Here is a 13,128-nt window from a genome sequence, read left to right on the forward strand (position 1 = left end):
ATTCTCATTGGAGAATTGAGTTGAGAGAGAGTATTACTGATTTAACTGCTTCTAGAAACCCGAGTCTTTCTTTCACTTCGGCGAGATAAATTTGCCCAAAAGATAAAATCTTTATAATTCATAATAACTAGCATTAAAGGCAATGGCTTAGGCTTAAGAGTTCTTGAAAATACCTAAAAACAATGGCATTGTTATATGGCGTTGTCGGCGCATCAACCGGAGCTATCGGCGATGGCTGTTGAACAGCACCACCGGCAGCCATGAAGATCCTAGCTTGGAATGCCCGTGGGCTTGGGAACCCACGGGACATTCGGCACCTCTGCGATTTATTGAAGAAGGAAGCTCCCGATGTTGTGTTTCTTGAAGAAACACGACTTAGTGCTCGAGTTGTAGAATCTTGTAAGTTCAAATTTGGTTTTCAGAATTGTTTAGCAGTTTCAACTAATGGTAGGAAAGGGGGTATTGCACTTTATTGGGGAAGGGATGTTGCTCTATCAATTATTAATTACTCTTTCATTCATTTTGATGTTGTTGTTAGTGATGATTCGGTTGTTGGGGGGCATTGGTTTTTAACAGCAATCTATGGACTTCCTGAAACTCATTTATGTAGTAGGACTTGGTCTCTACTTAGGAGCCTTAGACGGTCTAATGGTGATGCATGGTTAGTTTTGGGAGACCTAAATGAAACAATGTTCCATCATGAGAAGCAGGGGGGAAATCCGAAACCGGATAGTCAAATTGCAGCTTTTCGAGATGTTGTTGAGGAGTGTGAACTACGTGACTTGGGGTTTAGTGGTTACAAATTTACGTGGTCTAATCGAAGAGAAGGTCATGCCTATGTTAATGAACAACTGGACAGATTTCTAGCCAATTCATCTTGGTGGAATTTCTATCCGCAAGCAAAGGTTATTCATGGCCTTGTTGCATACTCTGATCATTTACCCATATGGATAGAGCTGGAGGGTGATACTGGCATTCCTGTTAAGAAGAAAAAACTCTTTCGGTTTGAGGAGATGTGGATTGGTAATAGTCAATGTGAAGCCATTATTAAAGACCAATGGAGGATGGGTCATGCTCACTCTAGCATGAAGGAAGTAGAGGGGATGATTAGGGAGAGTGGAGTGAAGCTACAGTTATGGAATAGCAATTGTTTTGGGCATGTACAGAAGAAGCTTCAAAAAAGCAAATCTCCGCTTGAAACATGTTTATGAGGATGCTAGTGGTCTTGATGTTTTAGCTTAAAATGTTGCTCGTAAGGAGGTTCAGATTTGGCTGGAAAGAGATGAAGTGATGTGGAGACAACGGTCGAAGGCTTTGTGGTTAAAAGAAGGGGATCATAATTCATGCTATTTTCATATGAAAGCTTCTCTAAGAAGGAGAAAGAACAGATTGACTAGAATTCAAGATGAAGCGGGACAGTGGTGTGAGCGGGCTGATATGGAAACAGTAGTTCTGGAATATTTTTCAGATTTGTTTACATCTTCTAATCCGACGGGTTTCCTGGATTTTTTGAATGGACTAAGGGGGAGAGTCACTCCTACTATGAATGAAGATCTTAGTAGACTATACACTGTAGAGGAGGTAAAGGCAGCACTGCAGCAAATGGATCCTTCTAAGGCCCCGGGTCCGGATGGCATGTCGCCAATTTTTTTCCAAAAATATTGGCATGTGGTGGGCAACTCAGTGACGGCAGCTGTTTTGGATGCTCTCAATTCAGGTTCTCTCCCATCTTCTCTTAACCATACCTTTATCTCTTTGATTCCCAAGATAAAGTCTCCATCTAGATTTAAGGATTTTAGGCCGATCAGTCTGTGTAATGTGATCTACAAGCTGATTGCTAAGGTTATTGCCAATAGGCTGAAACTAGTTTTAAATAGTATTATTGGGGAATGTCAAAGTGCTTTTGTGCCGGGGCGTTTAATTACTGATAATGTTCTCATTGCTTATGAATTAATTCACTACTTGAGACTTAAGAGAATAGGGAAAAAGGGTTTTATGTCTTTGAAATTGGATATGAGTAAAGCATATGACCCGGTGGAGTGGGGTTTTTTGAAATTTATCATGGAGGCTTTGGGCTCCAATGAGGCTTTTGTAAAGCTGATTATGGTCTGTGTTAGCTTAGTCTCATTTTCCGTGCTTATTAATGGTGATCCCAAGGGGCCTATTATCCCTTCTAGAGGTCTTAGACAGGGGGATCCTTTGTCCCCCTATCTTTTTCTTTTATGCTCTGAGGGATTAACTATGTTGCTTAAGGAAGTAGGTCGGAGGAAGCATCTTTTAGGGGTTAAGATTTGTAGAGGGGCCCCAAATGTCACCCATTTACTGTTTGCGGATGATAGTTTGATTTTTTGTAAGACTGATTTAGTTGAAAACAGAAATATTCAATCAATCCTGGAAGAGTATGAGGCAGTTTCTGGCCAGTGAATAAACCGAGAGAAAACATCCATGGCTTTTAGTGGTAATGTGTCCAGTAGAACCTGAGAAGAAATTAAAAATCTTTGGGGTAATTCTGAAATTCAACAGTATGAGAAATATCTTGGTTTACCCCCATTGGTTGGAAGATCTAGAAACCGAGCTTTCCAAGCTATTAAACAAAGAGTGTGGCAGAAGTTGCAAACTTGGAAAGAGAAGCTACTTTCTCAAGGGGGAAAGGAGGTCTTACTAAAAGCTGTGGCGCTTTCTATTCCTTCTTACTCTATGAGTTGTTTTCTTCTTCCATCATGTTTATGTGCTGATTTGGAATCCATGATGGCCCACTTTTGGTGGGGCCAAAAAGAGAATGAAAGGAAAATCCATTGATTGAGTTGGTCTAAATTGTGTGTTACTAAATCTAGGGGAGGTCTGGGGTTTAAGAATCTCAGATTTCATAACTTGGTATGTTGGCCAAGCAGGGATGGAGGTTGCTTCAAGATGAGAATTCCTTACTTTATCGGTTGCTCAAGGCTAAGTATTTTCCTTTATTGAATTTTCAGACAGCTGGCTTGGGTAGATCTCCTTCTTATTCTTGGAGAGGGATTTGGGAGGCTAGGAAATGGGTTTTGGAGGGATGCAGGTGGCGAGTTGGAGATGGTAATTCTGTTAGTGTTTGGCTTGATAAATGGATTCCGGGGCATAATTCTTTGGTGAAGGAAAGGGTTGCAATAAGAGATGGTACTGAATAGAATTGTGTAAATACTTTGTTTTCTGAAAACTCTAGATTGTGGGATATGGAAAAACTAAGAGCTCACTTTAATCCAAGCATTGTACAGGATATTCTGAAATTACCATTTGGAACTATGAATAGTGGTGATAAAAGGGTTTGGGAATTTGAGAGAAGTGGTTTATTCAATGTTCGAAGCTACTATCGACTTATTATGGATAAACAAGGCCCTCATGAAGCGGAGTCATCAAATGCTAGCAACCACAGAAGTCTTTGGAAACATTTGTGGAAGATGCCGGTCCCTAATAAAATTAAAATTTTTGCTTGGCGTGCTTGTAAAGATGGTTTATCTTCTAAGACAAATTTGCTGTTAAAACATGTTTCTATTGATGGATATTGTAGCTTTTGTAAGGAACAAGAAGAGGGAACTTATCATGCATTGGTGGGATGTAAGCTCCTGGAAGCAACTTGGCTGAGAGTTTTACCGAGTTTGAATATTGGGGCTTCTTCTACTGTTATTTATATGGCTCTTAAGTTTTGTATGGCAAAGCTGTGGGATAATTTATCTATTTTCTTCGCTGTGGCTTGGGGTTTTTGGTATAGGAGAAATAAATTTTTTCATGATCAACTTCTTGTTTCTCCTCACCATGCAGCTGAACATGCTTTATTTGTGTTGAAGAATTATAAAGCTGTGTATAAGAAGCATAGGCAGTAGATTCAAGATTTCTATCAATGGAAGGTACCTCTAGCAGGTTTTTTCAAGCTTAATGTGGATGGATCTCTCTGTGTAGAGGTTGGAAACGCAGGTGCTGGCGCCATCTTGCGAGATAATATTGGTAGAATGTTGATGGCAGCTGCTATTCTAGAACCGATTGTTGAAGATGTTGAGCACATTGAATTATTAGCTATTTTTCGTGGACTGCAACTTTGTGCTGGTATGGGGATTCAGCATATCCAAGTGGAGAGTGATTGTCTCATGGTGGTTGAAGCTTTGAATCAAGATAGTATGTCAAACTCTATGTATGGTGGTCTTTATCATGAAATTAAACAGTTGTCTTTTTTATTTGGGGAATGCTTGTTTGAACATGTTTATCGGGAAGCTAATATGGCTGCTCATTCCTTAGCTAAATTTGGTCGACAGGTTGATAGTATTACCATGTGGTGGGATTGTATTCCGGACTTTTTATCTCAAACTTTATGGTTTGATTTATGTCTGTAATTTTCTCTTTGGTATAATGAAGCTTGAAGTTTGAGTATCAAAAAAAAAAGAAGTTGGATAAATTACAGATGTGTCTTGATTACATACATTGAAAATGAAAGAATTGTAGACCTATTGGCATATTGGTTATATTATGATCATATTAATGAACCAACAATTCTTTTAAAAGTAGTGATTTCATACGATTTATAAATATATCATTTTGTTTTCCAAATTATTAATCTCACAATGATATAAATATGCTAGACATTATCCAATGAAGCTCATCAATGGGGCACTCCTCAAATGATATAAACACTTAACGAAATTTGCTCATACAATATGTAATCACATTCTATCCTTTGACTATGTAGATACATTGCAATCACATTAATATATTAGAAAATATTGAAAATATTAAAAGATATGACAATATTACAAATTTAATGGAAGTTATGCTTAAAAAGAACGCTTAAATAATACATAGAGAGATGTATTATAAAAGTCAATAATTAAATAGTTAAAGGTAATTATTGGTTAAACATGAGCATTGACAATAACCTAGCAAAATGCCAATACAAATTTAAACTTTAACTAGATGTGAGAAAAAACCTCCACATTATATACTAACCAATGGTCCAAAGCTCAACACTTGAGCAACAGTACTTCTTGGGTGCTCTCCAAACTTAGAGAGTTACTGTTTACATGCCAAAAGATTATTTTATGAATTTTCACATTATACTGTTTTCTTATTAATTGTTCCGTCCATTGCATTTTATCATTTATCCAATATATTTGTTTTATGCATCCACTAACATAATCATGTTGGTTTTTTGGTTCATGTTATTAGTTAGTTTCATGAAATGGATTTTTTAAACAATAATAAAAGTACTAAAATTTTTAATTAATATTTTTTTATAAGTAAAATAAATATTTTATTTAATTATTTTTTTAATATATGAAGTATATTTGTAAAATATAAAAAAAATATCAAATATTATTAAAATATATAAATTTATATTATTATTTTACCTTTAAGATAACTAGTCCAATGTGGACTCATCTAACTAAAACTTAATACTATAACCAAAATGTGACATTTGGCTAAATTTTGGACTTGGCAATAGTTAGGTGCTCTAAGAGTATTGTTAATAGATTATGCATATGTAAAGGACATTTTTTATGAATGTAAGATGAATTTAGATATTGGCTATTCCATTTATATAAATCTCCAAATTGAAATAGCCATTTTTTCATTATATAACAATAAAATAATATAAAATGAATTTGACTTTAACTATTTATATCAAATTTCTACAATAGATTATCTATTTATTTATTATATAGTAATCAATAATTAATAAATTAAAAAATATTTAATTTTTTTAATTATTATTTTATTTTATTTTATCATATTTTACTGTTTTACCTATTATATGTTAATTATTAATTATATTCTAATTAAATTATGGATTAAAAAATAAGAAAAATTTAAAAAACAGTAACTATCAAATAAGAGACATAAAAAACAATAAAATAAAAATTTGCTTGTAGAACAGTAACTATCAAATTTTCTTTTTTCTTTATTTATACTGTAGCTGAAAGCTAAAATATTTAACTATGAATAATTCATTGCAAGTGGTTTTTATCTCTAATAAATAAAAATGGACTTTAGTTTTGAATATAGATAATCCGGGAACAATGCTCTTAAATAGGAATTTAGAGAAGTTTCTAGGAATACTCCAAGAGCAGTCAAAAAATAGATAATAGTATTGGCATTGACTTGTGCATATTTTTAACCAAAATTTAGCTAAATAGCTATTTAGCTAACCAAAATCGAACGCTCATATTTGTTATATCACAATAATTAGTATCCCTTTTTATCGATGGAAAAGCTTTTTTATCGAACCTTTTTTTGTATTGTCTAATTAATAGTCATTTTTATCGAACATTGTTCCAAAATAAAGTGACGTCAATGATTAGTCCATACAAGAACACATTCTTCCACCAATGGAGATGACTAGCTTTTAATCCTACGGCACTCAAGGATTTCTACTTGGAGTTCATGAAAATATGCTGCTTGCATGGGAGTTAGTTTGCTCATATCCATGTTCATAATATCAGTGTCCATTTTCTCTTTCTTAAGGCGGATTAACTCTCCTTGTTGCTCACTCGCAACCCTAACCGCCTCCCATCTCTCCTCGGGCGACAGTTTCCTATCCTCCTTCAGTTTACTTAACACCTCTGTAAGAGCACTCATTGAAGTTTCTCGACCCTTGCCTTGCAGTTGTCTCTCTTCAGTCGCCAATACATCTTCTAAGCAACTGTCTTCTCGAAAACTTATTGACTCTAAAGTGTCGATGAAAGTTGAGGATTTTTTTGCTTTTCTCCCTGACTTCATAGAATCCATATGCACCTGCCATTTTGGTTAATTTCTAAGTAAATTGTACCAATGTTAAAAAAAAAAAAAAAAAAAAAAAAAAAAAAATCCATTTTTGAAACTCGTGAGTACATTGTCTTCACCTCTTCAATTTGTAAAGACATAAATGACAACATTTTTAGATGAATAGAATCCTCAACGCACTTAATATTTATGAGCATGGAAAACTAAGACCACTGAAAACATATTAATCGTGGATAACACTAGGAGTTAACATCAATACAAACATATTCACGGGCATGGAAAAAATATGAGAGTGGTCTTGCAGTACCATACCACCAAATGAGCCATATAGATACAATCCCCAGGTAACATGTGCTCGTCTTCTTTGAAATGGTAAATTGGGCAGCAAATGACTATGCAAACCAAACCAACCATACAAAAAAGATGTGAAAGGGAATTGATATTCGTGAGACTCACAAGCTTTTGATGTTCTATACTACATTCCAACTTAGCAGCCACAACGTGTGTTCTTAAAACCACTTTAAAACTTCAAGAAACCACAACATTTGTTCTATACTACATTACCTCAAATCTTGATTAGAACCTGACCAGAACCATAGCAAAACCAAACTAAAACCAAAACAAAACCAAACCTGTCAATACAAAACTGAAGATTTTTAGGGATCTTCAAATCTTGCTTAAGATTAGGGGTGCTACCCTCCATGTTTCAAATCGAACATGGATTTGTGAGGAAGTTAAACACAACTAGTGCAACAGTCCAACTGGTTGGTAATAAACTACCTCAAAAAAATATAAAAGCCTTCAATAGTTACAGTCACAGCAAAAACTTTTTTATTTCTGATAAGTGGTCACTTAGCATAAATTCAGTAGCTGGTGCCTTTTTAAAAGCCAAAAGAAGTATTTAACACATTTTAACTAAATTCTAGTTTTTATCAAAACATCATAAATGAATTTATTAGTTCAGTTGATGAACATTAGTGTGACAAGGTCGATGGGTGCATAACATCTGTTAATTCAAAGAAAATTATTTTTTAATTCAAAACAAAGGGAAAATACATTATAGAGGTTAATTTAATTTTCCCAATAGAGCACTTAATAAATCACAATTGAGTAATATCTCCAATTACAAATTATCATGGAATTAGCTACAAAAGTTTTACCAATATACAAAAGGAATTGGATTAGAATACCTCTTCAAAGCCATCTGCTTCATTTGCTAAGGCAGCCTCAACAACCACAGCAAGTGTTGGGGAGCCTATAAAAATCTCATTATCTTCCTCCAACTCAGCTTCTCTGGAAATATGTTAGAAAACTCATAACATACTTCTAGCTAAGAAAAAATTCATTAGGTAATTATCGACATATGCATTCCACTTTTTCTTTTTTCAATTAGTGAGACAGCACACACAAGTATACGTCTAAATCTAAATCTCCCCAAAGTTGGTTATTTCTCATTAAAGTGTACAAGAACAGTAATTTAGGCCTCGTTTGTTTTCGTAGATGAGATGAGATGAGATTAGTTGAAATAAAAGTTAAAAAATTAAATAAAATATTATTAGAATATATTTTTTAATATTATTTTTATTTTGAGATTTGAAATAGTTGAATTGTTTGCAAATTTGAGAAAATTGTAATGATTAGATGAAATGAAGTGATAATTTTTGTAAAAGTGAACGAGGTTGATTAATGCACATAGTAATGGAAATCGTATCCAATTAGGTGAGAAATAAAACAAAGGTAAATTATTACCTTCCTTTAGGAGCATTAGAGTCATCTTCTACACATGATGGCATTGATACAATGTTTTCAAAAATCTCTTGGCCACATCCCCCATCCACTGCTTCCACCTCTACACCACTTTCTGGTACTGAATGGTTGAGTTGTTGCTCTTTCAGTTCCATAAGAGAGTGAATTAGGGGTCCTACAACTTCTAAAGTTGGGAGAGCCTTTTCAGGTAGTAAAAACACTCTATCACCATCCTCCTTGAGTTTTAATGAAAGGAAAAGCATCCTTATATGTTTTATCAGAGATCTTTCAGAGATGCCCCTTATGTTAACCGCTTGACCATCATCAACCATTTGTAGAAGCTGTATATAAAAAACACGGCAAAAAAGTCACAAAGAAAAGACGAATGTCACAAAGAAGGAAAGATTTTCAACATACAATTCCTTTTGTCAGAAACAGAGTTTGCCAGACACAGACTCTCTAACAAGCATCAGGTACTTCATTGCAGGTTTTAGCTTAAATGTGTATAAACGTGATATTTACAGGTCATAATTAAGAAGAAAAGACGAAGACAGCAAGTGTAGAACTTGCGTGTGTGTAATCGTGTTAAAAACCGGTGCTAATGAAAGAAAAAGGCATGACGACTTAAAAACAGATAATAACATAATTACTTCGAGTATAAGAGCCTAATAATAGATCAACTTGTAAGTTCTAAATGCTTAATAACGACAAGGGAACCTCACCACACAAGAGAAGGTTCACTGCAAAACACCTTAACATCTACTACTAATTCAGCTTCCTATTCAGCCACCAGAAAGATTCAATCAAAGAGGGAAAGAAAGACCTGTAACAAATCATTGCCAACACAAGGGAATTCAGTGAACATGTCTCGAAGCACCGATTCAGGACCGTTCTCTGGCCTCTCCAAAACAACCCCATCAGGCGACGACCCGATTCGCGACCTCTCATACTCGTAAACCTTACTCTTCTTACTGTCTCTTCTCAATTTCCTTCTCCTTCTCTCTCTCTCCTTTACTCTTTTCTCTGTCATCCTCTCATTTTCTCTCCTTGACTCTTGATCATCGCTACTGTGCCGGTGCCGACGCCGTTTCTTTGAAGAGCCACCACCGAAGCTCGATGCAGAACACGATGATGAGGCCTCTGTGTCCTCTACATGCTTCTCTGTCTTCCTCTCCATCTTCGTCTTCTTCCATTTATCCCCCATTTTGTACCGCTTTGTATGATCTGCAGAATCGAAACTACTGGATCGAGTCGGTGATTCCGAATCGGTTGATTGTCCATTTAAACGTTCTTCTTCTACAGCTAACGCACAAATTATTTCCAACAAATCGTCGGAAGAAGACTCAAAAAGGAGGGAATCTAATTAAAAAAAAAGATCCATAGGAGAGGGAAAAATATGAAATACTGATTTGAGTTGAGAAGAACGAGGGTTTGTAAGAAAATGTTGGTATTTATATTGAGTTTGAAAGTGGAGGGAAGCGATGCTAGGGTTCTTTGTTTCCAAATATCTCAAAACTGAAATCGGCCGCACGGACCCGCGAAAAAAAAAAAATCTATATTAACGGAATTAGTTCGCAGGAATGGAAAATATTACGATGATTTCTCATTTTTTGATTCAGTATACTGTAGTAGTATTTATAAATTGGAGAAATAATATTCCTACGTAACAGAAATTACAAAATGTAATAAGAGAGTGACATGTATAATAACAATAAAATATTCTAAACTATTTTATATTATTTTTTTTTTTGAATAACAGATCACATCCATTCATTTAAAGAAGACATACAACTTTGACTTAAAACATCAAGCCAATTACAAACATTAATAACTTCTCAACATACTAATGTGGTTGATGTATTCTCTGTGTTTGGAAACGTTGCAGGGCTAATATTGTAAATATGTCCCTACGAGCTAAGCAGCCCTTGAAGGATTATGAGGCTCGATCGTAAAATATAAAATCTGAAGATTAATAAAGGCTTTGTGAAGGTGTCTACAAGTTGGTCCTTGCTAGAAAGAAAAGAAACTTGAAGTGCTTTTACGTGGATCTAATCTCGTACAAAGTGATCATCAATGTCTATATATTTGGTATGGGAGTATATCAAAGGATTAATGGACAGATACGTGGAGTTCAAATTGTCACAATAGAGAATAGGAGGCTTTGACAAAAAGATTCCTAACTCAGATAAAAGAGCTCGCAGCCATAATAATTCACATGTAGCATGTGCCAAAACTTTGTATTCAGCCTTTATACTTGATCTTGCAATGGTAGATTGATTCTTGGAACTCCAACAAACCAAATTTTTTCCATAAAAACCATAGTATCCTCCGGTTGATTTTCTGTCATCTAGGCATCCGGCCCAGTCAACATTGAAAAATGTAGCCAAAACAAGAGAAGGAGATGCAGTAATAAACAAATCATGATCCATAGTGTGTTTGAGATAAAGTAAAATATGCTTAATAGCTTGCCAATGAGATAAACATGGGGCATGTATAAATTGGCATAACCGATTCACAAAAAGGGCCAAATCAGGTATAGTAAACAACAAATATTGTAAACTGCTAACAACACTTTTATAGAGAGACAGATCTTTCATAGAAGTAAAGTCAAAAACTGACAATTTAGTAGAGGGTGACATAGGGCTACTCACATGATTGCAATTGCTCATATTGGTTTTCTTTTTTAAAAAAAATAAAAATAAAATAGACTTCATTTCATTTAATAAAATCGAAGTTACAACTGTGACTAATTAATACAGGAAAAAAATTCATATTACCAGCCAGACTATTCATCTGTTAGGAGCTCTCCCACCTACAAATTACTTTGTGACGGACATTGTCTTAACTTCTATGAACTCTCTCATGACAATAGTCAATAGAGAAAACGTTTTGTTAAAAATAGAACTGAACGACCTCTCTTCCAAAAAAGAAAGGTACTGACACGCTCCTTCCTCCCAAAGAGGGGAAGTACAATCACCCACCTTCCTCCAAAGGAGGAGTGGGACACTATGATATGGACATAAAGTTCAATAGCCTATTTTTTATTTTTGAACTAAAGTAAAAACAACAGCCTACACAAAAATATAAGTATAAAAAAAAAAAAACTGAGGGTTGTACAACCAAATGGGCCCAATCTAAGCTAAAAAGCCCAGTCTGTATGCAAGTGGGCTCGGCCCTTAGGGTTTCATCATTTTCATCTAGTGCCGCCACCCTTCTTCTTCAGCCTTTGCATCTTCCTCCAAGAGGTCCCCTTCACCAAAACGCAAGTGCATGAGCCTCCGTCGTCTCTCCACCAGCCTTGCCCTCGACGCCGCACTTTAAAACATATCACCTCTGTGTCCTTTGGCACTGCACAGGGCACCCATCCGTTCCAGTCCGACGTGCGTCATTTGGCACTGCACAAGCGGCTCATCTTCCTTCTCTAGAACGTGTTATATATACTTGCTCATGTGTTGGGTTAAGCTTCGGCTTGGCTCTGCTTTCTTGCTCATGCCAATCTGCTCATGCCACCATTCTCCTCCGTGGTGGTGGGTTCGAATCAGACCACTTGGAGGATATATATACTTGAGCTAGTCGGCCTCTGTTTTGGATGAAAAAACAGGGCTCCTCTGCCCCCATCGAATCTGAGGCTCATGCCATCGTATCTGCTCCAGAGGCCAACGCAGCCACACAGACCCAACACAAGTTTGATGTGGTTACTGAGCCACTGCGCGAGAGACACCCCAAAAAATGCCCTTAAGCCACCATTAAACAATCCCTCAAGCCTTATTTGAAGTACCTAAACTGACATAACCAAACACAAAGATAAAAACAAACGGAGAGATGGGAGGGCTCCCCCCTCCCTCTTTAGGTGTTTTCGATTTTGTTCTCTAGAGAGATGAGAGAATTTCTCTCTCTAGATCCTTCGTATGGGAGAGTTTGCCCATATTAGTTTTCTTGAGCAAGCCAAGAATGTATTTACGCTATGATAAAGTAATACCAGTAGAAGCATGATGACATTCAAAGTCCAAGAAATAGTGTAAAGCCCCCAAATCATTGAGAGGAAAGTTAGCACGTAAAGGATCAAGAAGCTGAACTAGAGCATTCGGGTGAGAGCACATGAGGACAACATCATCCACATATACTAAGAATATAAATTATCATAGAATGGTGACGATAAATGAATAATGGTGTTTCTGATTTAGAGACAATAAAACTCAATTCCAAATGACATGAGCTAAGATGAGCATACCAGGCACGAGGAACCTGTTTGAGGCCATATAATGCTTGGTTAAGCTTGCAAACATAGTGTGGAAATTGTGGGTAAACAAATCCTGGTGGCTGTAACATTTATATTTGTTCATCCAAGGTGCCGTGTAAAAAAGCATTTTGCACATCCAATTGATGAATCAGCCATCCAGAAGAAACAAAAATAGAGAGGACTAACTTGATGGATGTGGGCTCTTTGGGTGTCTCGGTAGAGGTAGTATGAGCTTGAGGAGGAGACCACGCAATGGTGTCATCAATGCGAAGCTTGGGAAAGTGGAGTTTCGACTTGGCTCAAGTTTGCATAGGATGAACAGAAATTGAGGGTGAGAAGATGGAAGGGGATGTGGAAGGAGAGGAAGACGATGCCCGAGATGATGAGGAAAGTGGGCCAGT

The 13,128-nt window shown here is 36.1% G+C and overlaps 2 protein-coding genes across 2 annotated transcripts; one reads left to right on the forward strand and one right to left on the reverse strand.

Annotated features, from left to right (window-relative positions):
* The first annotated feature begins 260 nt into the window (after positions 1–260).
* On the forward strand, positions 261–1,211 carry LOC122296722. Its single transcript, XM_043106520.1, has one exon. It carries the CDS (start codon positions 261–263, stop codon positions 1,209–1,211), a length of 951 nt encoding a protein of 316 aa, XP_042962454.1.
* A 4,975-nt stretch (positions 1,212–6,186) lies between these two features.
* Positions 6,187–10,014, reverse strand: LOC122295425. The gene is made up of 4 exons (XM_043104446.1): positions 9,311–10,014; positions 8,491–8,828; positions 7,932–8,034; positions 6,187–6,753 (listed from the first exon to the last, which is right to left on the reverse strand). The coding sequence occupies exons 1-4, from the start codon at positions 9,689–9,691 to the stop codon at positions 6,358–6,360; spliced, it is 1,218 nt and encodes a 405-aa protein (XP_042960380.1). The 5' UTR covers positions 9,692–10,014; the 3' UTR covers positions 6,187–6,357.
* Between the last annotated feature and the right edge of the window lie 3,114 nt (positions 10,015–13,128).

The sequence above is a fragment of the Carya illinoinensis genome, chromosome 15 (genome assembly GCF_018687715.1).
Source record: "Carya illinoinensis cultivar Pawnee chromosome 15, C.illinoinensisPawnee_v1, whole genome shotgun sequence".
NCBI classification, from domain to species: Eukaryota; Viridiplantae; Streptophyta; class Magnoliopsida; order Fagales; family Juglandaceae; genus Carya; species Carya illinoinensis.